Source organism: Centroberyx gerrardi, chromosome 20, assembly GCF_048128805.1.
Source record: "Centroberyx gerrardi isolate f3 chromosome 20, fCenGer3.hap1.cur.20231027, whole genome shotgun sequence".
Classification (NCBI taxonomy): Eukaryota; Metazoa; Chordata; class Actinopteri; order Beryciformes; family Berycidae; genus Centroberyx; species Centroberyx gerrardi.
In genome coordinates this window covers 20,644,676-20,672,656 of record NC_136016.1, presented here as the reverse complement: position 1 = coordinate 20,672,656, position 27,981 = coordinate 20,644,676, and the positions used below count along the sequence as shown (strand labels likewise).

Sequence of the window (27,981 nt, the reverse complement as noted above, 5' to 3'; positions counted from 1 at the left end):
GTTGAAAAGCCCAGGAGCCATGGAGTTGAGGGTGGGAAACAAGTACCGCCTCGGGAGGAAGATAGGGAGCGGATCCTTTGGAGACATTTACCTCGGTGAGACTTTGGGCTATTTTGGGTTTGTGTTGTGAAATTCATCCATATGTTGTGAACACTAGATCTCTTATCTCTTAAATTTCCCGGCTTAAAGAGATCCCGGTTGTGTTGGAAGAGATCGATGTGCTGGTATCTGTGTAGTAGCGTCTCTCTCGTTGCTCTCATCAGGTGCTAACATCGCTACAGGAGAGGAAGTGGCCATCAAGCTGGAATGTGTGAAGACCAAACACCCACAGCTCCACATCGAGAGCAAGTTCTACAAGATGATGCAGGGCGGAGGTGAGAGGGGGGCACTGAGGGGTGTTGAGGGGTATTTAGGGGCATTGAGGGGCAAGGAAGGGTGTTTTGGGGTATTAAGGGTCACTTGGGGGCATTGAGGGGAATTTATGGGTGAGAAAATACAAAAAAATACAAAAAAAGCCTTAAATATAGTGGCTTTTTTTTGTCATTTTCACCTACCAGTTCAAAGTAGAGAGAGACAGGAAAGACTGGAAGAGAGAGGATGATATGGTGACGATGGTCTTGGGTGTTAGGGTTAGGGATTCAAACCCAGACCCACCAGGACGCCCCAACAGGTTTTTCTTTATGGTGATTTTTAAAAAATTCTTCAGCATGCATTAGCCACTGTAATAAAGGCTTTTTATTTTTCTAAGGAATCACCTTTGATTTTTTGCGTGATGTTTGCCATTAAGATTGGCCCAAAGTCCCAATGAACAGCTCTCTGTTCTACAGCAGCGCTCCTTTGTTTCTGTCTTTAGTCCAGAAGGACATTTATGGGCCTTGAGGGGCATTTAGTATTGTTTAGGGGTATTGAAAGGCATTGAAAGGCATTTAGGGGTGTTAAGGGACTTTTAGGGGCATTTAGGGGCCTTGAGGAGCATTAAGGGGCATTGAGGGTTGTTTAGGGGCATTAAGGGGCATTTAGGGTTGCTGAAGCACATTAAGGGTCATTCTGGGGCATTGAGGGAAGTTGAGGGGCGTTGAGGGACATTCAAGTGTACAGACGGGATTTGGGGAGCATTGTGGTGCGTTCAGGGGCAGTGGGATACGTTGAGATGTTGGATGTTAATAAGGGAACTAACATTTGATTTTACACCAAACAAACACAGTCAAATATAGCAGTGAAAACGCAGCACATCAATGAAAACTGGTGAATTTTAACCCATGTATTATTTTCCAAGTTATTAAGCAATAGGAGAACAAGTTTCCTTTAACCCTCCCACCCCCTCCCCCCCCCCCCCCCCCCCCCCCAGTGGGAATCCCGTCCATCAAGTGGTGCGGGGCGGAGGGCGACTACAACGTGATGGTGATGGAGCTGCTGGGCCCCAGTCTGGAGGACCTGTTCAACTTCTGCTCCCGCAAGTTCAGCCTGAAAACTGTCCTGCTGCTGGCCGACCAGATGGTGAGACGGATCAATCACACCCTAAAAACCCAGGGGTTCCTCAGGGGTTCCTCTGAGATCCTGTCAGAGCCAATAAACACTTTACTGAAAAAGAAAGAAGAACCCCCCTTATGTTAGAGTTTCATGGAAGCAGCGTCAGGGTTCATGAAGTGTTTATGAAGGGGTTCATCAAGGCACCGTCTCGGGGTCTTCAAAGAACCCCTAAAGGTTCCTCAAGTCTTTTTGATAGAATCCAAACTTTTTACACTTATTCTATAGCAAGCGCCTGATATGATGATTATCTAAAAACCTTCACATTTCCTCCCCTTCCTTTGGACACAAAGAATGATAGTTGTAGATCATAGAAAGATGCACGTTAAAAGGTGCAATCCTGCATTCCTATTGGACAGTGAAAGAAGGTTACAATACTGAATCTTTATGCTCTAATTTTTCTATTGATCCACATCTTCACCCTGATTATTCACTGATTAAGCAGAGTTCTGTGAAAGACAGGTTACTAGTGACACATACTAATGACAACAACAGCTGAAGTCTGTATGTTAGAAATTGATTGACACATCATTTTTGCAAAGTACTACAAAGAAAACCAGTACAGATAAAAACAAGAGATAATAGACCATGCTAATAGATATTTGAATGGATATTTGCAGCTGTGTGAACTTGCACCTTTGCTTGCACATGACATGTTGAAGTAAAATAATCTCGGGTTGGGAAGTTCTACCGACTTCAATAAAAAAGGACGTGGCTATTTTTAGACGGAAACTAAAAGGATCATTTGAAATGGGCGAATAAGTCTCATCTAAACCTCTGAGGCTTGTTTCCTGGATCTACACAAAGCTTAATCCCCCGCGGTGTCTTCATCCATTCAGCTCCTCCACAAAAGTAATTTCTAATCTGGGACAGGGAAGCTCCACAAGACGGCCTAGTCCCAAATCTTTTATGAGCCTTTTTAATCCCTCATATGTCATTCTTCAATCTACGCTGCCACATTTGTTCTTTTTGTCCCGTTTTCTCTTGGCCACTTCGACCTCTTTCCCTAATCTCCTCTCCTCTCCTCTCCTCTCCTCTCTTCTCTACAATTAAGATTTGTCCTGCCCCGTAACACAAAAAGACCTCAATCTATCTGCAGGGAGTTAATGGGGTTGTTGATCAATACCAATGATTTATCCATTACTTCTGTAGCTGCTGAGATTTCTGGCTTTCAAAACTCACTTTCTGGCCCATACTCTGTTTTGGAACAAAAACTCCTCTCCTATTGGAGATTCAAGTCACTCCCAATGTTGCAATTCCTCCATTAGAGGCCGATAAAGGTGACTGATCTGTGTTTATTCATAATTTATGCAAATGAGAAAACCTGAAGAAGCAGCAGTGTTCGCTCTTATGTTTTTACTTGCATACATTTTTAATAAAAACATAATTTACTCGCCTACAAAATCTGTCCTCTGTAATGGATGTGATTTAAAATGTAGCAAAGTACAATACTTCAGTAAAAAGTCAAAGTAAAATGACTCAAAAAAGTACATGTACACAAAAACGCTACTCAATTACAGTAACGTGAATAAATGTAATTAGTTACTTCCATCTTACCTTTACTTCATGAAAGGTGTTAGATTACGTAACGCTCCTTTAAAAGCGACTCCCCGTCTGTCCGATGCAGATCAGCAGGATCGAGTACATCCACTCCAAGAACTTCATCCACAGAGACGTGAAGCCGGACAACTTCCTGATGGGTTTGGGCAAGAAGGGCAACCTGGTCTACATCATCGACTTCGGCCTCGCCAAGAAGTACCGTGACGCCCGAACGCACCAGCACATCCCCTACCGCGAGAACAAGAACCTGACCGGCACCGCGCGCTACGCCTCCATCAACACACACCTGGGCATCGGTGAGGCCGCAGGCACACACACACACATGCACACACGCACACACACACACACACAGACACACACACACACACAGAGGCACAGGCTGGCCTAGATACTTTATGTTTTAGGAAGGGCTGTGGGTGTGTGTGTGTGTGTGTGTGTGTGTTCTTCTAACCTGATTTTGGTTTGTTGTGTCTTCCAAAGTCAATACACTTAATGTTTTGCGTCTGTATTGATCAGGACTGGATTCTCAGAACTGCTGCAGCCTTTCCTTTCCTTTCCTTTCCTTTCCTTTCCTTTTCTTTCATTTCCTTTCCTTTCCTTTCCTTTGCTTTCTCCTCTCCCCTACTTTCCTTTCCTTTGCTTTCATTTTCTTTCCTTTCCTTTCCTTTCCTTTCCTCTCCTCTCCTCTCATTTCCTTTCCTTTGCTTTCTCCTCTCCTCTGTGCTTGTTTCTTTTCCTTTCCTTTGCTTTCCTCTCCTCTTTTCCTTTCCTTTCCTTACTCTCCTCTCTTTCATTACTCTACTTCCTTACTCCTTTCCTCACTTCGTTTTTTCCTACTTCCCTTCTCCAATACTTTTCTCATCCATCCATCCCTTATCGACACTCGCTATCCCATGTCAACTTTTCCTCCTCCATCCTGTTTTCTCTCCTCCCTCCTTCTTATCTCCTCCTTCCCCTTATTTACTATTGCTGTTTCATTCTCCTCTCTCTCTCTCTCCCTCTCTGTCTCTCTCTCTCTCTCTCTCTCTACAGAACAGTCCAGGCGGGACGACCTGGAGTCTCTGGGTTACGTCCTCATGTACTTCAACCTGGGCTCTCTGCCCTGGCAGGGCCTGAAGGCCGCCACCAAGAGGCAGAAGTACGAACGCATCAGCGAGAAGAAGATGTCCACGCCCATCGAGGTGCTGTGTAAGGGATACCCATGTGAGTAGATACGCCCATGTGAGTAGAGACGCCCATGTGAGTAGAGACGCCCATGTGAGTAGAGACGCCCATGTGAGTAGAGACGCCCATGTGAGTAGAGACGCCCATGTGAGTAGAGACGCCCATGTGAGTAGAGACCAGGCCAGAACAGATCAGACTCTAGTGATGGGAATCTGATCGCTGCTGCAGCAGATAGTAATAGGATGCAATAAAGACAAAAAAGAACATGAATAAGAATAGAGCAAAAGGGGAGGCGTTAACATAATGCAACCAATTACAACCAGAGGTGTGACCAAGTCAACTTTGCTTTTGAGTCCCAAGTCAGTCTCAAGTCTTGAGGCACAAGTCTCAAGTCTAAATGTAGATTACCAAGTCAGGTCCAAGTCAAGTCCATGTCATTAATGTCAAGTCTCAAGTCTAAATGTAGAACAGCAAGTCAAGTCAGAACAAATCAAGAGTCCAGTATCAATTAAATATTTTAAAGAAAACTAAATCTCTAGGACTTTTCAATGCAATATGGTTTTAATAGGATAAAAACTTGGTAAGAGCATCATGAGTTTGATTTCTATAATCAGTTTCAACTTCAATAAATTCAATCATTCCATACAAATTCAGAAAACAGAATTTCAATTCAGTCGTCTGCTGGAACAAATCTCATCACTTTCAATCTAAGTCATTTACACAAACACATTGATATTAGAAAGGCTGATGGGTTTTGGGCAACTAAGAGAAGGCCAATCAATTTAAAGGGATAAATATAATTGTAGATGTTATTTTCTTAGATTTTGAAAATCTCACAACACTGGTTTATACACAAAGTGGGTCGAGGAAAAGTCATGGAGAGACATTTCGAAAGCTGTGATATCAAAAAAGCTGTCAACCGGCTTTTTTAGTGTTAACTAGAAATATCATCACTGTCCAGTGAAAACCTTGTATCTCCAAAATGTCCACTTCTCAGTTTTCTTAATTTTCAGCATTTTTGAGTTTATCCAATGGGCTTTGACGGTTTCATAAGACGAATAGTGGCAGAATTATCTCAACCCATATAAGAGCATGTAATCCTTCAGTTGAAGTTAAAGCATGAAAATCATCAAGGTTGGAGTTATGAATTTTTCACATGAGAACAGCGATATGAATGAGAAGTTTGAAAATGTAGGAATTAAAGTGAGTGTAGATGGGAGATTTGGTTTCCTCATGGATGGCAACATTGGTGCCGCTGCTCTATGGACCAAAAAATCAACTTTACAGTCGATTGCTTTCACGTAACTTGGCTTTGAATTCCTGGGCTTCTGCAGTATTGCTGTCATATGTTTTTTCTTCCCATAAGACTTGACACTGCAGCTTACCTGTCTGTGTTTACCTCCCAGCTGAGTTCTCCACCTACCTGAACTTCTGCCGCTCCCTGCGGTTCGATGACAAGCCGGACTACTCCTACCTGAGGCAGCTGTTCAGGAACCTGTTCCACCGACAGGGCTTCTCCTACGACTACGTGTTCGACTGGAACATGCTCAAGTTTGTGAGTGGCTTGTCTAGAAATCATTCCTGTCACACTCAACCTGCACAATGTAACAATTATAGTTAACCAACATGACACCGTGAGTGTAATACTTTTTCAAAATAACTTGAGTTTGGAGGTTCAAAGCTCATCATGTAAGGGTGCGTTCATATCAAGCACGAGTGGTTAGTTCGAACTCTTGACTGTTTACTCTTTTAGTTCAGTTTGTTTGGGCAGGTGAGAACTGTGCCATTCAAACACCAAATGGAGCCAAATAACCTGAAATATATTTGGTCTCCGTCCTCTTCCAAGAACTGCAGCAAGCCTTGTTAAGAACTAGAACGTAATCTGAACCAACTACAGCTAACGACCCCAAAACACAAGGGTTTATGGGTATAAAGAGCCAGCAGTTACTCATGTTTGGAAAGCCTAGCAGAACAAAATGAAGTGAGGACAAACTGCAGTCTGGACTGATGCTCATATTCAGCTATTTCTTCATGTATTCTTAACTGCTATGAACATTAAAGAAGGAAAATTACAGCTAAGAGTGCAGACAAGTCCATCATGCTTAGCTAAAGTTACAGGGACTGGAATCAGATTTGTTTTGACACCAAAATCTCTAATAAACAAGCTACTTATGAGTCCATATGACTTTTATTTTGAAGCCCTGGTTCACCCTGATTTTCCATTATGGCTCAGACCAAAGAAAACAAACTGTAGGTGTGATTGCACCCTTAGTCTTTCTCCATCCACTGTTTGTGATGAGATTCCCAAAGCTTTCAAACCTAGAAACGCCTTTCTGACTGGAGATCACTGCCTGTCTCTACAGAAACTGGATGGACACTCACATCTATCCCATCCCTCTCTGTTTCAGGGAGCCAGCAGGACAGCGGAGGACGGAGAGAGAGAGAGACGGGAGGGAAAAGAGGGGGAGGAGCGAGCAGGAGGAGGCCAAAGAGGAGCCGGAGGTCGAGCGTTGCCCCCCGGTCCGAACCCCGCGGCCGCCAACAGGGTTAGGAACGGACCGGACGCCGCCGCCGCCAACCCGGCCTCCCGCGGCGTCCAGCAGTCAGGTCGGTCCTGCAGACAAACAGGAAGGAACTGTGTAAACATAGGGGTGGAAACGAGGTAAACCAGCCAAGTGCCTGCTGGGTAGAAATCTGCCGCATTTTCCCCCAGCCGCCTCTGAAAAGATGGGAGGCTCTTTTAAATCTGCAGGTTATGCAAATTCAATCCTCCCTGGACTTTGTTGCATGGTTCTGAAATATTCACAAGCAATAATCCTTGACTGATTTTTGCCATAAGAAATACTTGCTGTGACTTCGAATCTAGTGGAAGACAGGAAAAATTAGCATCCTTAGCATCCTTAGCAGGGTTTAGGCTTACACATGAAGTGTGTGTGTGTGTGTGTGTGTGTGTGTGTGTGTGTGTGTGTGTGTGTGTGTGTGCGTGCAGGTAACCGCTCCCCCCAGGCGGCGTCCCGTGCCGAGCGAGAGAGGAAGGTGGCCATGCGGCTGCACCGCGGAGCGCCCGCCAACGTCTCCTCCTCTGACCTCACCGCACGCCTCGACCAATCACGCATCACTGCATCACAGGTAGGTAAACAAAGACTGAGGTCCAGATTTACTGAGATTGCGTTGCCAGGGCGATTTCAATGCAGTTGAGTTTTTTTGTCTTATTCCCTCAAGAATTGATTCGAATCAAGTTGTGACACAAACAGTAAATAGTCCCTTCATCAAATTGCTTCAGCTTTAATACTAGCTGTCACTCGTGCCCCAAAGCCCCTATATAATTGGACTATTATAATTGGTCTGATGTGAGATTGTAGGATGAAAACTCTCCCTTTCTGTCTGATTGGCTGGTGATGAAGCCTCCATCTCGCAGCAGCTTCTCTGAATGTCCAAACTCTTTGTGCAAAGTCTTTACGCCACCGTTCAAAAGATCTTATACTATATGCTACAATAATTTTGGTGTTGCAAAGTGTTAGTGAATTGAGTCCAGTCTCTATTTGCATGGCCTCGTCTACAAATGCCTATTGTGTGGGCAAAATAATGAGATTTGCATATAATTTACATATGCATGACCATGACAGGTGCAAAGAGGCTTTATTTTTTGACCAGCGCTATTGGCAGCTTTCCATTCATTGCACAAGATTAGTGAATAGCACGGCTTTCTGATTTGATCATTTTGGAGAAATAGCGCACGGTCTTCCCTGCAGAAACCTTTAGTGAATCTGGGACCATGTTTCTCTAAAACTTCCTAAAACTTTTTTCTTCACTAGCAGCAAAATTTGTGAGAGAAAGACCAAAAGCCCTCACTATGGCTAAGAGAGTCTATACCTAGTCTATACCTTTACCTTTACCTGGATACTGTAACAATGCTACAGTTAGCATGCAGTGTGTGAAAAATATGAAAATACTACAGTATATATACATGTACTGAAATGTCACTTTCCACATGTTGAAAGTATGATGAACCTTCAGCAGATTAAATGTAAACTACACTTTGGCCCAAACAAAGCAGTTTATTTAATCCACTAATTTCCAGTAGTTTTCAGTGTTTTCCCAATGTCTCAAATCAAACCTGGAAAAAAATCACATGCATCCTAATATTTTCAGTATACTGATGTTGGATGAAATTTCTGCATACAAGATCATTTTAAATTCAGTGCATTGAAACCGATTACTGATCACACATGTAGCACTCGGTGTTCTTCTTCCCTCTCTGTCTCCTCCAGGTAGCCTCCTTCCCTCCTTGTCTCCTTGCCTCCTAACCCTCTCATCTCCCCCCCCACATGCAGGTCAGTGTGCCGTTTGAACATCTGGCGAAGTGAGTTCCTCCTGGCTGGCCTGCAGGTCACTGGCAGGTACGGACATGTCTGATGTTTAGCCAACCAGGAGAATGTTTTATGGAAGGTGGAAAGTGACGTTTCTCTCTCTCGTTTCCTTGTTTGTGCTTCAGCAGCTGCTGCAGGGTATCAAATACCCCCTCACGTACTTTTCAAACGGTTGGATGAAAACATGAATGAATGGACGAAGAGAAAAGAAGCGAGAGTTGCAGGCCCTTCGAAGGGGGATGGAGGCGTCAGTGTGTCTGTCAGTATGCTTTGTGAACACTGGTGACCAGACGAAAGCTGAGATGGAAACCAGCGGGAGAAACTCTGGGCTGGAACTGGTTGATAACTGCTTTTTTTGGGGGGGGGGGGGGCGGCTGGAGGAGGGAGGGGCCAAAACAACATCAGGCCCCACCCCTTCTTCGCTCATTTTCACCTGCCCATCGACTCAGAGGCTCGACTTGCAAAAAAAAAAGTAAAAATAAGCACAGCGAAGTGCACAAAATGGACTAATTCCAGTTGTCCTATCGCTGGTTTACGTCTGGATAAACTACTATGTTCAAAAACTTCAAACTATCACCCTGCTAACGTCTGAGAGCTACATCCGCTGCTTCTGGTGTTTCTCCAAATGAATATGTAAACAACTGTGGAACGAAGACAGGAGGTAAAACAAAACTGTATTGAGGCCTGAGAGACGAGACAGGTGGGAACAGAGGGGCAGAATGTATTGTGCTTGAAAATGGACCGAGGGAAGAAGAATGAATGTGAAAGAGTGAATTTACAGGAGGGAGGCGAAGCTGCATTTTGTCAATATGTGTCGGTGTCTGTCAGTGTCTTATTGTCTTAAATGTTAGTTTTGCCTTTAGCTTTGTTTTACCGATAGATTTACAGAGAGTCCAAGGAGACGAGGGAAGGAGGAAGGAAGGGAGGGAAGGAGGGAAAATGACTCAAATGCTCTTTCTTTGCCGTTCATGAATGAATGAATGAATACCTATGAATTAAAACAGCAGATTTGTCCCTCTCGACTAAATCTCCCTCCCTTTTTTCCGGAGCGTTCAGCACACTTGTCGCTGTCTTTAACTATTGAGAGATTAACCAGGATTTTAGGCTGTTGAAAACAAGCTCTTTGGATGATGATGATGAGGAGGAAGAAGACTGCTATTAGATAGTGACTTGAGGATCAGATTACAGCATGGGGAGAAGTGGGTTTGTATGATATTATTAAAGCCTTAGTCAAACTTGTTACTCCAGGTGTGAAAGGTTAGTTAGAAAGGTAATTTTGGGGATTTTGGACCTATATATAATTTGTCTCTTACACACCTGTAGTACTTTGGCCCAATGAATCCAAATGGGGTTTGTCAAAATATCTAAAAAAAAAAAAAAAATCATTTGGGGAGTTGAGAGTAAACGGAAAAGTTACAAAATACATAAATTAGCTCTGATTTCATGACATAATTCCCACCATTATGCACATTTATTTATTTTTTTGGGGTTATTTTTAGTTGGTTGTTTTCTCTTTTACTCTTTTTCCTATTTTTACTAATGTTTTCATTTTCATTTGTCTGTCAATTTCATTTTTATTTGTAAGTTAATTATTTGTAAGTTCATTTCCTTTGCTTCTCAGTGACTCTGGTCATCTAACAAGCTCTATGGGTTTTTTCAACCACCTGTGTATACTGGACAATGTTGTTTAATTCTGTCTATTGGCGATTTATATTTTACTTTCTTGCACAATTAAACTAAACTAAAACTAATCAGGAAATCACTGAACTATTTTTCTCTGCTGCAGCACAGACTGCTGTGAGGTGAAAGTGATTACTGGAGGAGTGATCTAGTTTTGGACGGTCAGGTCTGATTGTAAACAATTACACATGGTACTACAGGTATGTAATAGATAAATTACATATAGGTCCAAAATCACCAAACTTATCCTTTAAAAAGGTGTTGGAGATCAACAAGTCCGGTTTTCCGTTTGTATATTTGTTCTTTACTTTGTTTTTTTTTTTACCTGTAATGTGTGTAAATACCTTTTGTGTAAAGCCAAAATGTGATAGATTGTTTGAAGATGTCAGTGCGACTGGAGAGATGTACTGTTTACCTCTGGAGGGCTTCGTGGTGTCAGATTTCAAAAGGCCAAAGGTCAAACCTGCATCAGACCCGGGGCCAAATCCAAACTGAAACTTCACCGGTATCTTTAAGAGTCTGCTGGAAGCGGTTGTTTTGGTTTTCACCGCAGCAGACAATGACAGAAAGATATTTGGTGAGGTTTCAACCAGTTTTTTTGTCCCGGGCCTGTTTAGTGCGGACAGTTATATTATGGGATGGATGTCACTGATGGGACGGGGCTGTCTGTGGATCCACTGATGTCTTGTACATTTCTTTACCATGCTTAAACTTTATTACTATGATATTTGTGTATATTTTATGAATCAATAAAGATATGCACAACTTACACTGACTTCCAGTACTTGTGTTTGTGTGTGTGTGTGTGTGTGTGTGTGTGTGTTCTAATGACTTATACCTGTCCTTAACATGCATAATCCCATGTCCAGATCAATGAAGTGAGTCAGAGGCTTTTAATGTTAGGCCAGTGGTTCCCAAACTGGGGTCCCGGGACTCCCAAGGGTCCTTTAAAATGGTTCCCAGGAAAATCAGGATTAATTCAATTTCACTGTTCATCCACTAGAAGTTAATACTTGAGATGTATACAAGAATGTCTACTCATACTAGTATTTCATCCTCCTGCATATATCTCATATTTTTGGTATATTTCCACATCATACATATTCTGTATTATTTTGCACACTCTAATGATGCTGTAACCCATACGTACTTTTCTTTTACACGGTCTATTTACCATGTTTTTGTGTTGAAATTGCCAGTTTCATATGGTTCTATTGGCTCCCTTTGTTATTTATAGTTGTATAGTTTATTTTCTATTTTTCTGTTTATATTCTATTTTTCTCTGCTGTATCACAATATTATTTGCTGCTGCAATGAGCCCAATTCCCCACAATCCATCTTATGTTGTTATATTATTTTATATTATATTACATTATATTATTTTATTATTACATTACATTATGTTGTCTTATGTTATGTTATGTTTTGTTATGTTATGTTATCTTATGTTATCTTATCTTATTTTATGTTATCTTATCTTATCTTATCTTATCTTATCTTATCTTATCTTGTCTTATCTTGTCTTGTCTTGTCTTATCTTATCTTATCTTATTCTCTCCACTGATATCTCCCCACTTACACTTTAATATATTCTGAACCTTTATATTTTTGGTAGGATTGTCTTTTCATAAAGAGAGCTCACGAAGCAGCAAAGTGGACTCAAAAATAGACCAGCACATGCGCAGTGCTCAAACCTATTCCCCGCCCACTTCCGGGATCTTAATGGTAGTCTGCCTGTGATTGGCCGAGCCGGTGCGTCCCGCAGAGTGGGCGGAGCGCAGCTGATCTACAGTAATCCGAGGGGGGATTGTGTTGCTGTGTGGCAACTTGCAACGGCTGCGGACGGGAAGGAGAACAGAAAGGAATGAACGAGTTTACTCTTTCACCTTTTAAAACCACAGACTTTCACCGCAACTTCAGCCTCACGAGGAACAAAACACAGCACACGGCTTCTAGAAAATGACGCGCAAACTTTAGAGGCGAGTTGGAGCCGACGGGGACAGTTTTTCTTTTCGGGACGCAGAGATTTGAGAGCAGTCCGGGTCAACATGGATGTCCGGGGAGCGACGGAGCGGCTCTGAGCAGGAATTAAGGCCGTTTCTGGGTTATTTCTGGTTGTGGGCTGCACCGGCCGAGCCGAGCTGAGCTGAGCTGAGCTGAGCTGGGGGATTTGAAACCGATCTACCAGGTAGGTTGAGTCTTTAGAATATGAAAAGTCCAAGGAAATTGTGTCCAGAATGCATCAATACTTCATATCTCACTATTAAAACTGATTTTCCTCAATTCCAGGGTTAATTTTCAAGTGCAAGTAAGGGAACCTTTAGACTACAAAGGTGAGTCTGACAAGTTGGCATATGATTGTTTCATTTGTTGCCATTTGTGCTTCATTTCCATATTATACATGATTGTTTTGTCTATGTTAAATCAGACTTTGTACAGTATTTTCCATTAATTCACAGTGAAACAACACTACAACAACAACACTGTGATTAGCAATAAATATGACAAATTGAATTCCTGCTAAAATGGCTTTCTGCTCAGTAAATCCCAGTGTTGTTATTGTTGTTGTTGTTATTGCTGCTGCAGCCAATAAGATAATCCAGTCTGGCTGCCACCCATATCATTACTTATTATGAATTATACACACACACACACACACACACACACACACACCCTGTCTGCCCCCCCACTGCCCCTTCCCATCTGTTGCTTTACTTTATTCACGCCCCCCTTCCACTCTGATATTATTCCTGTGTGTGTGTGTGTGTGTGTGTGTGTGTGTGTGTGTGTGTGTGTGTGTGTGTCAGTGTCACTCCTCAGACTGACCTTTTTTGCCTTTCAAATGCAACACACAGATGTCTCTCCCTGCTTCAGCACAAGGACATTGGCATTGTGTGTGTGTGTGTGTGTGTGTGTGTGTGTGTGGCTGCTGATGCCTTCACTTCAGCTCTGTTGACATGTTGATCTGCTGATCCTTCGCAAACCAATACAAATGACCTACCGTCTCTCTCTCTCTCGCGCGCGCACACGCACACACACACACACACACACACACACAGAAACCACAATGCCTCTGAATATTAAAGCATGAAAGCAGCCTAACTCACTTTTATCAAACCGCCAAATTCAATCACTTGACTTTAACTCTATTAGTGTTGAAGAAACTCAAAGCTGGAGTTTGGTGTGTGTGTGTGTGTGTGTGTGTGTGTGTAATAGTACCATGTCAGCCTTTCATTCTCTGTGCAGTTTGTTCTCTGTGTTAATGTGACTTTCAGTTGCCATGCCGCTCTGGCAGACGAGACATGATAGGTCCGAATGAAGGATGCCCTTTCTCACTGTTGGCTGGTCTCTCTCTCTCTCTCTCTCTCTCTCTCTCTCTCTCTCTCTCTCTCTCTCTCTCTCTCTCTCTCTCTCTCTCTCTCTCTCTCTCTCTCTCTCTGTGACTTTGCTTCAGAATCAGAGTTCATCAAACAGCATTTTTAGCATTTTTGAACACTTTTTTAAATCATGATAATCTTTGTTTGTGTCTGAGAGTGTGTGTGTGTGTGTGTGTGTGTGTGTGTGTGTTTGCTTCACCACCACCCCAACCGACAGTTGTCAGTCAGTGTTCAAGAACAAACGCACCCTGAGGCTATCTGAGACTGAGAGTGAGGATCTGCTGGTTATGTAACTGTCTTCACTAGCTGGAGGAACGGAGGCGTGTGTGACGTCTGCTGTTCGTCCCTCGCTGTGTTCGCTCTGCCTCGAGCTTGTTCGGGCTGCAGGCCGTCACTTCCTGTTTGAAGGACTGGTCAGATATGGAAAGATGAGTGTATCAGAGGTGATGTCATGTTAAAGGAAGAATCCGGCTTAAAACACTTGGTAACAGAGTTTAAAAAACAGCTATTGGTCATGTTTGGATATTTCCAGCAGCTACAACGGAGTCTGATATCAGAAAGGTTTTGGTGTCAGTCCCTCAGAGTCAAAGAGCGAGGGCTTCTTTCTAGAGCCGCCATTTTGCACCGAGAGACGTTCAACAATCATACAGGGAGAAATCCATCGTAGAAGAGGAGAGAGACCAATTTCTCCACCCACAGGAGCAGGAGAGATACCAGAATGCACTGCAGCAACAAGACAGGTTGAGTTTTGAGTAAAGGGACGCAACTTTCACTTATTCTTGACTGGAATAACTTTTACTCTCTCTTGCTATGCTATAGCTATTCCTTTCTCCAGCTACATGTACAATCCCCAGCTGAATGCAACAAGTTCAGGCCTGTTCTGTGGGGGTTGTCGAAAGGCATTCTGGGAAATGTAGGAAATCACCAACTGATTTTTTTCCCCTTTAAATCTTCTGCTAGCTGTTCCGTCCTTCTGTACAGTCCAGCACAGATCAGACTGTACATGAATACAGTCTTGACTCATACTCAGATGTTCATTCATAACATTCCTCCGTTTATCTCCTCCTATACATATAACACTCATAACACAGATTACATGATCAATATCTTCGGTTGATGATTAATAGTGGACCTGGGCGTTGATCCATTATCAGCCGTGTCAACAGTGAAGTCACGGTACAGTCGCTGTTTGAGGAGAGTTTCTGTGGTTTCTACACACAGACTGCTTGTTCACACTGAGGCACAAATGGTGTTTTTCACTGCTTTGGTGTTGCATCAGCTAGGTAACAAGTGTTAATTTGTTAGCATTAAATAGAAATGATTAGAATAATAATTGAATAGAAACAGAAAAAACAGTACTTCAGTTTACCGTCGACCCCAACAGTGGATGCAGCTGTTCTCCAAGCTTCGTTTTTTGAGACGTTTATTCCTGACGTCTTTCAGATAAAAGTTGTAGAGAAGCTTTGAATGGCTGGAATCAACTTGTCGTCCATTTTGCACTAGCAGAACTATTCATGAAACAAAATCTGTAGGGAAACAAGGAAGCAAAGAAATGTGATTGGCTGTCGATGAACCACAGAAAGTTCAGCTGTGGCAGCAAGCTTGTTGAGCGTCCACACATCAGACAAATTTCCCGTAATTTCCCCTGGTCGTTCAGCTCTGTAGGAAATGACTGGACTTGTTAATGATGCTGCTCACAGTGTGGAGGCACCATGATCTGGTTTTGAGCTTGGTTGGTTTATGTCAGTCTGTCATTTAAAAGCAGCTGTTTGTGCGTTTCTTCCAGATGTTGAGGCTGTGGCGGCGCGACGTGCCGCTCTCAGAGAGGCTGGGGGAGGACTCTCCTCTGGCCGTGGCCCCCGGCCCCCCGCCCACCGCCGCCCCGATGGGTCCCAACATCTCCTGGCTCCCCGAGGCCCCCCTGCTGAGCCAGGACCAGCCCATCTTCCTCATGACGCCCGCCGCTCAGGCCGTCTCCGGCTTCTTCGTCTGGACCGCGCTCATCCTCACCTGCCACCAGGTAACGGCTTCCAAGGAGTTTCTGTACATAGAGATTTGATAGTTTACTTGATACAGGACTTACTAATGTGGAAGTTACTAATAGTTATTAATAGGATAGTTACTAATAGGAATAGTTACTTTTAGGAGGTTAGTAGGTGATGATAGAAGAGATGAGGATTGTTTCAGTTAAAGAAGTACAGCGTTTTGGACTTAATTAGATGATTTATTGATGTTAAACACTTCTAACTACCAATGTTTGTATGTGTTCTGTGGTTCTAATGTGGAATCTGGCAAACAAAACAATAAAGAAAGATACAAATAAATAGAGAAAACGCAGAAATATGACCGGGAAAGAAACAGGTAAGAGATGGAGAGTTTGTTTGTTACATTTTAGCAGGTTTACAGCACATAGGATAAATGACAGCTTAAATGTGTTTGACTCAGCCTGTGGTTGAACCTACAGCATGGAGGAAGTGGCTGAAATGTTCCCAGATGTAATAACTAGGACAGTCTGTGATGTTTTGCGTCTTGTTTGCGACTTTCTCTCTGCCGCCGAGTTCTCTTCACACTCAGGTTTCTAAACCAGGTCACAGTAGAGGAGATGAGGATTGATTCAGTTAAAGAAGTATAGAGTTTTAGACCTAATTAGATGATTTATTGATGTTAAAAACTTCTCACTTTCTACCAATGCCTGTGCATTTTCAGTGGTGAATAGCAGATGGATAATAGTCTAGAAGCCATCATGATTTGACATCACTTCTTATAAAACAGCAGTCCTGCCCTGTCACCAGCTGGCTGGCTAACTATTAACCTTAATGACAGCTAAACCAAGCTGCTAAGCAATTTACCCAGTAATTTATCCAGTTTTCTGAAATGGTCGCTCACAAGAATATAACTTGGCAGGTAGGTGTGTGTGTGTTTATTTAATGCGCAGGTGATGTGACGCTGCAAACACACACACATCTGCTCAGGCTGAGAGGAGGGCAGGGGTTGCTTGGCAACAGCCCTCGGCAGGTGTTTGTGGTACAGAGTATGGATACACACACACACACACACACACAGTGAAAGGTGAAGTATGATGTCAGTGGAAGTGGATGAAAAGCCTTTTATAAAGCCTTTAAGTCTGGCTGAAAGAAAACAAAAATGGAAAGCTGAACAGAAAAGTTGGACAGAAGGTTCATGGTGCCTGTTGGTTTTTCTTCTCACACATTCCTGTGAGATGATGTCAGTGTAACATATCGATCATCAGGGTCAATGATTATTTTGGTCGGCGACACACATGTAATATATCAACTTATTCTACAATATCTTCTTCATGACTAACTAACCGCTTTTATTTTATTGAAAAGTAAATCATTTTTGGAGTTCTGAAGTCCAAAAATGTCAGGTGGTGCAGCTGTGCAAACATACATGAAGAGAACAAAACTGCAATAAAAAGATTAATTTATCAGTACTATTATACTACTGAGGTCGGAAATCTTGTTACAAAATGAATTAATCTCCCCCTATCTTTCTCTCTCTCTCTCTTTCCCTCCCTCCTCCCTCCATCCCTCTCTCTGCCCCAGATCTACATGCACCTTCGTTTCTACAGCTCCCCTAACGAGCAGCGCCACATCGTGCGGATCCTCTTCATCGTTCCCATCTACGCCTTCGACTCCTGGCTCAGCCTCCTCTTCTTCACCAACGACCAGTACTACGTTTACTTCGACACCGTCAGGGACTGCTACGAGGGTGAGGACACGCTCCGCCTCTCTTTCTCTCTCTCTTTTCTCTTCGTCTTTCTCTTCCTCCGCCTGTCCATCTTCCATCCTGTGTGGCTCAATCCACGACTCGCAGTGGCGTTGCTGTTCTGTTGACGCCATATTGACTCCCAAACTGACTCCCAAAACAAAACAAACGTTCACAGTTTGTGAGAGAAAGTGTGTTTTATTAAATAACGCACTTTACTTACAGTACCGGTTCAAATGCCTGTCACATGGTGTGCCATTAGTTGCAATAAACGTATCGCCATGGAGGGAGGGGAGAAATTTCACTGGTTGCCCACTGATAATGAGAGAGACGACATACAGTAGTAGCAACAATTTATGAATGAAACTTTATCTGACCTGCCTGGTAATCAGGAACAACTTGAAGATGAAGTACTTTTGGGTAGTTTCACCCTGAAGTGAAATAACTGAAGTGCAATTTGTTCGTCTTAAGGCTTAAGGCAAGGCAAGGCAAAAAGGCAAGGCAAACTTTATTTATATAGCACATTTCATACACAAGGCAAATACATAAAACAGAAAAAATACATAAAATGACATTAAAAACGAAAGAAAGAAAGATATTGAGCAGTCACTCTCACACTGGGGACACCTCTGGTCAGCCAGTATAACTTCTCTGAGAGGGACTCCCTCACTTTTTCCTCTCAAAAGGAAATCAGTTTAGATGAGATCTTGAAGGATTCTTCGAAGGAGCCTAGAGTCTTTCCGGTGGTCTTACCCCACCCTGTAGGCAGGCCCCACAGCCCCTATAGGACTTGTAAATGTTCCTTTAGAACAATACACAGATCATCTAAACAATTACAATTATAAACTTCAAGAAATCCTTCAATTCTCAACACAGGTTTGAGGATCCCATCAGAGCTGAGAAACTACTCACCAGAGTTCCTCTAGACTCCTGTTGGGATCCTGTTTGTGAGGCCAATTGATGAGTAATCTTGTATAAAATAGGTAAAACATAAATAAAAGAAAGAAATAAAGATAACACCTGTTACATCTACATACAGGTGATTTAGCGGAAGGCCACAGAGAAAAGGAACGTTTTGAGCCGACTTTTAAAAGAGCTGACAGTGGAAGCACATCTCAGTGCTTCTGGAGGTTTATTCCAGTAATTGGGAGCATAATTACTAAAAGCAGCTTCACCTGATTTAGTTTTCACCCTGGGAACAACTGACAGACCGGTCCCAGATGACCTCAGAGGTCTGGGTGGCTCATATCGTAGGAGCAGGTCAGAAATGTATTTTGGAGCTAAGCCATTTAGCGCTTTATAGACAAGCAGCAGTGTATCAGCTTTTCTAAATCAGGTTTTGACATAAGACCCCGTACTTTGGTTATATTTTTAAGATGATAAAAGGCTGATCTTGTAATGGTATTGATATGTTTGTTAAAATTGAGATCAGCATCCATAATAACACCTTCTTTCCTAGCTTTACTCTTGAGAGACAGGGAGTCAAGGTGAGCCCTAATTGTCTGCCTCTTTTCCTTAGTGCCAAAGATAATTACCTCAGTTTTGTCTTTATTTAGCTGAAGAAAGTTTTGGCACATCCAGTCATTAATTTCCTCAATACACTGAATCAGAGAATCTACAGGACCAAAGTCACTTGAAGAAAGAGATATATAGAGCTGAGTGTCATCTGCATAATTGTGGTAGTGAATGCTATTTTTCTGTATGATATGTCCCAGTGGAAGCATGTAGAGGTTGAATAAAAGAGGGCCGAGGATTGAGCCCTGTGGAACTCCACATGTCATACTGAGTCACACATAGACACAAAGTAGTTCCTCCCTTGCAGGTAGGCTGGGCCAGAGGGTCCAACCCAATTTTCTAGTCTATCTAATAATATTGTGTGATCAACAGTGTCAAATGCAGCACTAAGATCCAGAAGTATAAGGATAGAAAGCTTGCCTGTGTTCATACGAAGATCGTTCACAACTCTAATAAGGGCCGTCTCAGTACTATGCCGAGGTCTAACTCCGGATTGGAAATGGTCAAAGTGAGCATTTGAAATTAAATAGTTGTTAAGCGGGTTGAAGACAATTTTTTCCAGGATCTTACTAATAAAAGGGAGATTGGAAATAGGTCTGTAATTACTTATCACAGAGGCATCCAGGCAACTCTTCTTTAACAGGGGCTTAATAACAGCAGTTTTCAAAGCATTTGGGAAAACACCAGACAAAAGAGCGCTGTATAACAATTTGCAATAGCTCATTCGCCAAACAGCTAAAAACATTTTTAAAAAAAGCTTGTGGGCAGAGGGTCGAGGCAGCGGGTGGACGACTTAAGCTGTTGTATTGTGTCCTCAAGTGTTGTGTAGTCAATAGCAGTAAAATTTGCCATATTACTTACGGGTTTCACCAGAAGATGGAGACAGGGTTGTGAATGAGATGCAGCAGGTTATGTATAATGTTATATCAGGAAACGACAGATCAGGGAGTTTATCTGCAGACTTCAGTGGTGTCGGAGATGTTGGAGGCGGAGAGGAAGGGTCTCATCCTCCAAGCACTTGTAAATGCAAAGTTTTACTTCACCCGTTGTGGGTCAAAATGAATAAGCAAGGTTCAAGAGTCTCTTCTGTGGATTCTTTATTCAGACATGCATGGTTCAGTTCAGTGTTCCAGACAAGCAACAAAGAAGTGACCAAGAACGGAGTTGAGGATCCACTTATATAGGTTGAAGTAAACAAAACCGTAAATCTCAGCACAGAGCCAAACCCACTTGGCTCAAAACCAACCCACCAGTTCGGACTTCTAACTGCGTGTCCACCTATAGGATCACTCAAAACCACACATAACCATATATAGTACACGTACACGCATACATGCACTGATTACATCATTATGGTACGTAGAGACGAAAAGACACTCTACTCTGAGAACAAAGAACAGAGTGTGTTATTCATATAAAAAGCACAATATTCATTTTATTTCTTACACACTTCAAACCTTTTACAGTATCTTTCCTTTTCTTCCAAAGTCAGGTGACATGGTCGCTCGTTGTATCGTCTGTGGTTATAATGGAACGCTGTTTTAATACGGTGGTGGGGTCAATATGGTGGAGTCAACAAATCAGTGACATCCCTATATAGTCATAGATAGGTAAAGAATGGCACTAACACAGCCATGTTTAGGTTTTTTTTTTATTCCCATAGGACTCATCCATGCTGGAAAACTATGGTCTAATACAGTAAGGTGTCTTGGATACAGTAAAATCGTCCACCAAATGGCACAGTATGTCTTCTTTTATGGATAGAAGTTGCTGATTAGAGTCAAGCACCTGTTTCCACCTCATCAGGACCAACTTTTCCAGCTGACTTACTGAAACACACAGTCATGAAAAGCAGGTTGGAGGTGAACAGTCTGTCCATCCATCCATCCTTAAAGGATTATTCCAGTCGGAGTGAATGTTTGGCCCATTTTCCAGATTGCCCTCTCTGCCTTATTAAATTCCTGTGTTGTTGTTTTGGTTGTGATAACCTGTAGCTAGAGGGATTTCATAGATGTCCACCTGTTGAAGAGGAAAACTTAGCACCTTATTCTAATTTATTTCATAAGAACTACTTTCAGGCAGAAGAAATGAAAAGAAAGGAGGCGGGATGTAACCATGCAGGACGTTGGTGATTGGTCAGAATTGCTGTTTAAGGCGGGACTTCAGATGTAAACAAAAATATATAAGCAAAGATTGTAGTCCAATGAGGGCTTTCTGAATATATTTGGATAGGAAGTACTTTTCATTCACAAAACAGTGGGTTTTTAATGCTTTATTAGTCGAGGCCTAGCAAAACTTTGGTCGACACACACATTTCTCCTCCATGGATTATATTACTGGAGTTAGTTTGCCATCTCAAATTTGGTTTTGATGTTGTTTGGAGTTGAATGAAAGTGAGTGGCATCTTAGAGGAAGGGAAGTAAGTCACATGATAACTGTTTCTCTAATAATAGCATATAAAAATCTCTAGGAATTGAGAGGAGACACACTGGAAAATGGGCTTAACACTCACTGTGGCTGGAATTATACTTAAATTTTGACTTTTTTTGGGATTTTGTGGGATGAGAATAGCTGAGGTTGACGATGAACTGGCGGCTTCGCTGATGGGACGGATGACGCCAACAGAACAAATGCTGCATGACGCTATTTCTGACTATTCTTAAATTCTTATATTGGTAGGAGGTGACAGCTGCCTTCCTCCTCCTCCTCCTGCTCCTCCTGCCTCATGTCCACCTCCACAGTCCCTTTTTACATTCAGAAAGACAGAAATAGACTTCTTCTTCTTCTTCTTCTTCTTCTCACAGTGACGCTCAGTTTGTTCGTCACTTCCTCTGTCGTACAGTTGATGATGTCTTCTGTTTTTTGTATGTGGATCAGAGACGGTCTATGTATGGTTCTGCTTTTTGGGAGAGTGTGTGTGCGTCAGGAAGGTGGGAGGCGTATTGTTCCTTCAGTCAGATGGCTCTCCTCATCCTCTTCCTCCTCCTCCTCTTCCTCTCTTGACTTCACTTCCCCTCCCTCCCTCCTCCTCTACCTCTTCTCCTTTTTGTCCTCCTCAGCTACTTTTCTGCTTGTTATCTCCTAGTCTGCTCCCTTGCCTCCTTCTCTTTCTCCTCTCCTCTCTCTCTCCTCTCCTCTCTCTCTCCTCTCTCTCTTCCCTCTCTCTCTCCTCTCCTCTCTCCTCTTTCTTTCTCCTCTCCTCCCTCTCTCTCTCCTCTTTCTTTCTCCTCTCCTCTCTCCTCCCTCTCTCTCTCCTCTCCTCTCTCCTCCCTCTCTCTCTCCTCTCTCTCTCTCCTCTCCTCTCTCTCTCCTCTCCTCTCTCCTCCTGTCGCTCTGAGCCCTGCCCAAAAAATTTTTTCCGAAGCGAGGCCGACCTGTTGCATGGCAACCGGTCTCATCGCGGTCCTAGTCCTCACCCAACTTGTTGAGGCACGCATTCAGCGGGGTGTAGGCCTGCTGTATCGCCATAGCAACAGCCAGCGCTGAAGAGGGTTCCCCGGGGAAGAGTGACTGAGCAGCGTGGTGGTAAACAGAGAGAGAGAGAGAGAGAGATAGAGTACTAACCGGAGCAGAACAACCAGTTCTCAGTACAGCAGTCTTTGTGTTTTGCGGAGCCCCGACATTGGACCGGCATGTATGGCATGAACTCTGTTTGCGTAAGTGTCGACTAACATGCCATACGTCGCACAGAAACCATGAAGAAGACAGTGAAGTGCAAGTAACATAGGTCCTGGGTGTGTGTGTGTGTGTGTGTGTGTGTGTGTGTGTGTGTGGGGGGGGGGGGGGGGGGGGGGGGGGGTAAAGGCAGGGAGAGAGAATGGGTAACTCCTTATTTTGATAGTCCAATGTTGATACTCAGCTGATTATCCAATGACAAAAGTAGATGTTCAACAAAGCGTCACTTAGGGCAATATGATTATAAAAGGATTTTTTTCAATATCGATATACACTACCAATGAAAAGTTTGGACACACCACATTTTTTCCACATTTTAGAATAATAGTGAAGACATCAAAACTATGAAATAACACAAAAAAATGTGCAGTGACCAAAAAAGTGTTAAACAAATCAAAACTATCTTATATTTCAGATTCTTTAAAGTAGCCGCCCTTTGCCTTGATGGAAAGGCAAAAGGCTTTGGAAAGAAATTCATACATAGGATCAACTTCACTGTTTATATTTGTCTAAGAAGCAAATTTCAAGCATTTAAGCAGAAGCCTTTAGATCAAAACGGCTTTAAGAGAATGAAAAACATAGAACATTCAATCAGGTGGGTCCAAACTTTTGACTGGTAGTGTGTTTATCACAATGGATTGGAAACAATAATTATATTGATATTGATATTGTCTCTCGCCTGTTTGCTGCATCTCTACAGGCCCTGATCACATCTTTAACCCTAACCCTAAGATGAATCCCAACCCACACACTGAGCTTCTATACACTACTGTTCACACTGTTGTCTGAAACTCAGCAGACGTTTTAGTGACGCATAATTGTCACTTATGGTTATGGTTATGGTTAGTTGAGTGTCAGTATTGGACTAAAGTGTGACGTGTGTGTGTGACGGCTCCAAAGAGCTGACATAACAGGAGTTGCTGCCATTAGCACAGCTGAGATCTGCTGTGACACGTGGGATCTGACATAGCACAACCTCCCCCCCCCACACACACACACACACACACCACCCAAAGGCACACTGGTCTAATGTCAGGAACACAAGCACACACACCCAAAATGTGTCCTACAAATGCACCAACACACATTTTCACACCTTCACAGTTAGCTGATACACACTGTCACCTCACCTTAATTGACCTTGCAGACACACACTGATACACACACACACTGATACACACCCACACACACTCCGGGGGGGGAGGCAGTTCCTTGGGCGTTGGCAGGATTTGCTCGGTTGAGTATCTCGTCAGTTTTGTCACCATCGTCCTCCCAGCGCAGCAGCAGAGAGGAGAGATAACTTACTGGTCACAAGACACTGTCAGGTGAACGTCAGTCACACAGGCAAAGGTCAGAGGAAGGTGTGTGTGTGTGTGTGTGTGTGTGTGTTGTATTCCTATTACGAGGACCAAATGTTCTCACAAGGATAGAAAGATGAGGACAGTGAGGACATTTTACCATTTCTCACTTCTTCAAGGGGAATAGTTTGTGGTTAGGAGTCTGGTTTACAGTTCAAATTTGAATAAGGTTTAGGTTAGGGTTAAGGTTAGTTTAAGTTTAGGACTTTGGTTTAGGGTTAAGATGGCAAACTAAACGGAGTAACATAATCCATGGAGGAGTTGTGTGCATCTACAAAATGTTTGTTAATAAAGTGAGGATTAAGAAGATGTGAGGACCGTCCAGAATGTCCTCACTTTGTAAAAATGTCCTCACTCTGGTTCTCACAAGGATAGAAGTACAAGAACACACACACACACACACACACACACACACACACACACACACACACACACACACACACACACTGCGGTCACCCTGCCACCTGTTACAGTGTGTACCCACTACAGCCGTGACATTTTCCACTGGAATCTGCTCTCCTTGTCCACGCGTACATCTCGTACTCGTATATTGGACTCGTATAGATATCAGTGGATCTGTGGAATTTGTCATTAAAAAAAAAAACCTATATCCTCAATTTTAGCATTTTTGTTCATTATTATGAAGTCTGAAAACTCTTCAACTAATGCAGTGTGACTGACCAGACCACAAAGACAAAACTCGTCTGCCCACTTGTCCTAGACATAAATAAAAGTGTCTAACTTTATTTACTTGTCTGTCAAATGGAGAACCCCAGATTATACAGTCATGTTTTCCAGTGTGCTTTCAGAGTTTGAGCATTGCATTAGTGCAGCGCCTGATAGAATATTTTTGAGAATCTGCCTGTTTCAGATCAGTCTCAGGTATAACTTTGAATTCTTGAGTTTTATTTATTTATTACGAACATGAGCCATTGTGTAAGTCAGTGAGCAAGGTGTAAATTAACACACAGTGCCTGATCCTATACACAAAATAGCATTGAAAACAGCTCAGGTGACACATTTCAATGGAAAGTGTATCTTAATTATTTTGGCTGGTAAAAAGTATTCTTGGCAGGTACTTTTTGTTTAGTTTATCGGCCCTTGGCAGGTGAGCCGAAAAGTTAATTTCAGACATCGGTAGTCCCATTGTGTGCTATTGAAATGAATGATTTTAGAAACAATAATGACTCATGTGTAAGTCAAGTAATGACCTGTAAACCATTTTTAGACTTTTAAGTCAGTTTTTTAAGTCAGTCATGCCTCACTACAATCACTGGAAGTGTGTGAATGACAGTGTGTAACGATAGTGATAGTGATGATCTAAGCTGTATGCTGAGTTGTGTGGTTTAGTGAAAAGATGATAATGCGTTTTGCTTTACTGTCCTGCTGAAACGGTATAAAATTAGAATATGACCTATGTATGAAATCCGGAAGATGTTATTAGTTGTTTTTTTTAACCAATATCAGCACGGAACAATACCATAATAATTCGAAAATTATCTTCACGATCTATGTTTTCCCCCGTGGGTGTGAAACCACCAGATGCTTTCTCTGGAACAGGATGTGATGCGGTTCTGTGTTTGTGTGACTGCTGGTGGTCTGTGGGCGCCAGAAGCCGTTTCACACCTGCGTGTCACAGATCTGCTCTGCTGACCTTCTGCGTGCTCGTCCTTGTGTTGTGTGTCACTGCTGCGTTCAAGAGCACAAGGAGGTTCTGAGTTCAGCCAATAGATCATTTATGTTACTGGACTTTAATTAAAGCTGCACCAGGCAAGATTTTTACACAGAATCAGAATCAGATTTATATTTCGCCAGGCACATTTTCACATACTAGGAATTTGACTTGGTGAGGTTGGTGCAGTGCAATATACAAGCATTTAGACTAGGGCTGCAACTAACGATTATTTTCATTGTCGATTAATCTGTCGATTATTTTCTCGATTAATCGATTAGTTGTTTGGTCTATAAAATGTCAGAAAATGGTGAAAAATGACGATCCGTGTTTCCCAAAGCCCAAGATGACGTCCTCAAATGTTTTGTTTTGTCCACAACCCAAAGATATTCAGTTTACTGTCATAGAGGAGTAAAGAAACCAGAAAATATTCACATTTAAGAAACTGGAATCAGAGAATTTTGACTTATTTTTCTTAAAAAATTACTCAAACCGATTAATCGATTATCAAAACAGTTGGCGATTAATTTAATAGTTGACAACTAATCGATTAATCGATTAATCGTTGCAGCTCTAATTTAGACAGACAAACAAGCAGCAATCAAGCTTTACAAATAGAATATAAATATCAAACATCAGAGACAAAGAAGAAAGAGTAAGTGTGGTGACTAAGTGGGCTTTTTACATGGCTCAGTAGTAAGTTGCATTTAGTGTCTGACCAAAGTACCAAATATGAATAAATAGTGTCACTATACAGGGAATTAAATACACGATAAATACGACTATGTATTTACAGATGTACAATTTGTTTGGGATTGTGCTCAGAGATTCAGTCCAGAGTCAGTGAAAGACGGGGATTGTTTGTAAGCCCCACTGCCATGGGGAATTACCATGGTAATTATGTAAATTAAGTGCATCATAGTCTGTAAGTGATGTCTGCTGACACATAACAACAAACCCTCTCATCTACGGTTCCTGCTTTCTGCCGTTTCTCCACAGCTTTTGTGATTTACAACTTCCTGAGTCTGTGCTATGAATACCTGGGAGGAGAGAGCGCCATCATGGCCGAGATCCGAGGGAAACCCATCGAGTGAGTCCCGCCTCCTTCTGCCTCCCTCTGTCTCCCTCCGCCTCCCTCCGCCTCCCTCCGCCTCCCTCCGCCTCTCTCCGTCTCCCTCCACCTCTCTCCGCCTCTCTCCACCGTTCGGTTACATTGGTTTAATAAGAGTCTCACAGTAGGAGGATTTGAGTTTGATTGTAAAACACCATTTATACAATATTTGTTTCCAACCACGCATTGTGATTGGACGAGAGATTCCATCAGCGCTTATAACTGCAAAATAAAACCAGCATGTTTATTGTTTAGCAAAGGGGAAAACATGTTTTATCGGTGGAGGGCCAAAATAAATTAAATTAAATCCCAAAGCTTGTATCTTCATTTAATGTTTAAAGCTATTGCTAAAAAAGCTGTAAATGTTTGTCTAGGTTGGGCTATATTTTTTTGGGGTGGAGAATTTTTTTTTTACTGTTATTGCTCAATATTTAAAAAATACAGATGAAGGCATCCACAAAAATTTCACTATTTTGTAATTAAATTGCCTAAGAATGCTTAAAACCTGAATACTCTTCAATTGTTAGTGTCACTTTTGATATCAGCAATAACAAGTTACAGTATGAGTCATATTTTTCAAAAAGATGAATGTCTCAATTTGGAATCAACCTTTGCCTTCATGACTTTTTCCAGTGCACAAAAAGCCTTAAATAATTACTATTATACTAATACTTACTATAACTATTATACTTTTATATTATACCTATATATGTCTATTTATACAAATGTTTTTATGTTAATACAGAGTTATATTTATGTATAGTTCTATTTATATATTCAGCACATATTTCATTTTTAGTCTGTTAGTTACATCTGTAAGTAAATTCCTACATGTAAGTAATCCAAACTCTTTCTCACTCTAATAGTTGAATGTGTTAAAGTTGTCAGCAGCACAAGTGTTTATATTCTATTTGATTGCTTTAATTTAATTATGTCTGTTGTTTCTCCCCCCTCAGGTCCAGCTGTATGTACGGGACCTGCTGTCTGTGGGGAAAGGCGTACTCCATCGGCTTCCTGCGGTTCTGTAAGCAGGCGACTCTGCAGTTCTGCGTGGTCAAACCGCTCATGGCCGTCGTCACCGTCATCCTGCAGGCCTACGGCAAATACAGAGACGGAGACTTCAAGTGAGTGCTGCACAACCAGGGAGAGACGGGAAGGGGGGCCGTGTCTTTAAAGCCGGTGTCTGGTAGCTCTTTCCTGGGAAAAAAATCCTCTGCCGCACAGGAAGTGATGCGTTTTATGT

At 42.4% G+C, this 27,981-nt stretch overlaps 2 protein-coding genes across 2 annotated transcripts in view; both read left to right on the top strand.

The window, feature by feature from the left end:
- Positions 1-4: 4 nt before the first annotated feature.
- Positions 5-8,853, top strand: csnk1e (casein kinase 1, epsilon). Its single transcript, XM_071898420.2, has 10 exons — positions 5-95; positions 264-374; positions 1,349-1,497; positions 3,155-3,383; positions 4,120-4,290; positions 5,658-5,806; positions 6,660-6,858; positions 7,241-7,380; positions 8,586-8,651; positions 8,747-8,853. Exons 1-9 carry the CDS (start codon positions 20-22, stop codon positions 8,616-8,618), a joined length of 1,257 nt encoding a protein of 418 aa, XP_071754521.2. The 5' UTR covers positions 5-19; the 3' UTR covers positions 8,619-8,651; positions 8,747-8,853.
- Positions 8,854-12,601: 3,748 nt separating this feature from the next.
- tmem184ba (transmembrane protein 184ba) overlaps positions 12,602-27,981 on the top strand; it is a 20,275-nt gene continuing 4,895 nt past the window's right edge. Inside the window, exons 1-5 of the mRNA XM_078290789.1 lie at positions 12,602-12,634; positions 15,465-15,698; positions 17,245-17,410; positions 26,627-26,717; positions 27,695-27,862. Coding sequence (XP_078146915.1) covers positions 15,465-15,698; positions 17,245-17,410; positions 26,627-26,717; positions 27,695-27,862 — 659 coding nt within the window. The 5' untranslated portion in view covers positions 12,602-12,634. The remainder of the gene's footprint in view (positions 12,635-15,464; positions 15,699-17,244; positions 17,411-26,626; positions 26,718-27,694; positions 27,863-27,981) is intronic.

Bases quoted from the DNA above. Each gene is read 5' to 3' on its own strand.
- csnk1e (XM_071898420.2), top strand. From the start codon at position 20: ATGGAGTTGAGGGTGGGAAACAAGTACCGCCTCGGGAGGAAGATAGGG. The intron at 6,859-7,240 runs GTCGGTCCTGCA...GTGTGCGTGCAG, and splicing joins CCGCGGCGTCCAGCAGTCAG to GTAACCGCTCCCCCCAGGCG. The intron at 7,381-8,585 runs GTAGGTAAACAA...CCCCACATGCAG, and splicing joins CACGCATCACTGCATCACAG to GTCAGTGTGCCGTTTGAACA.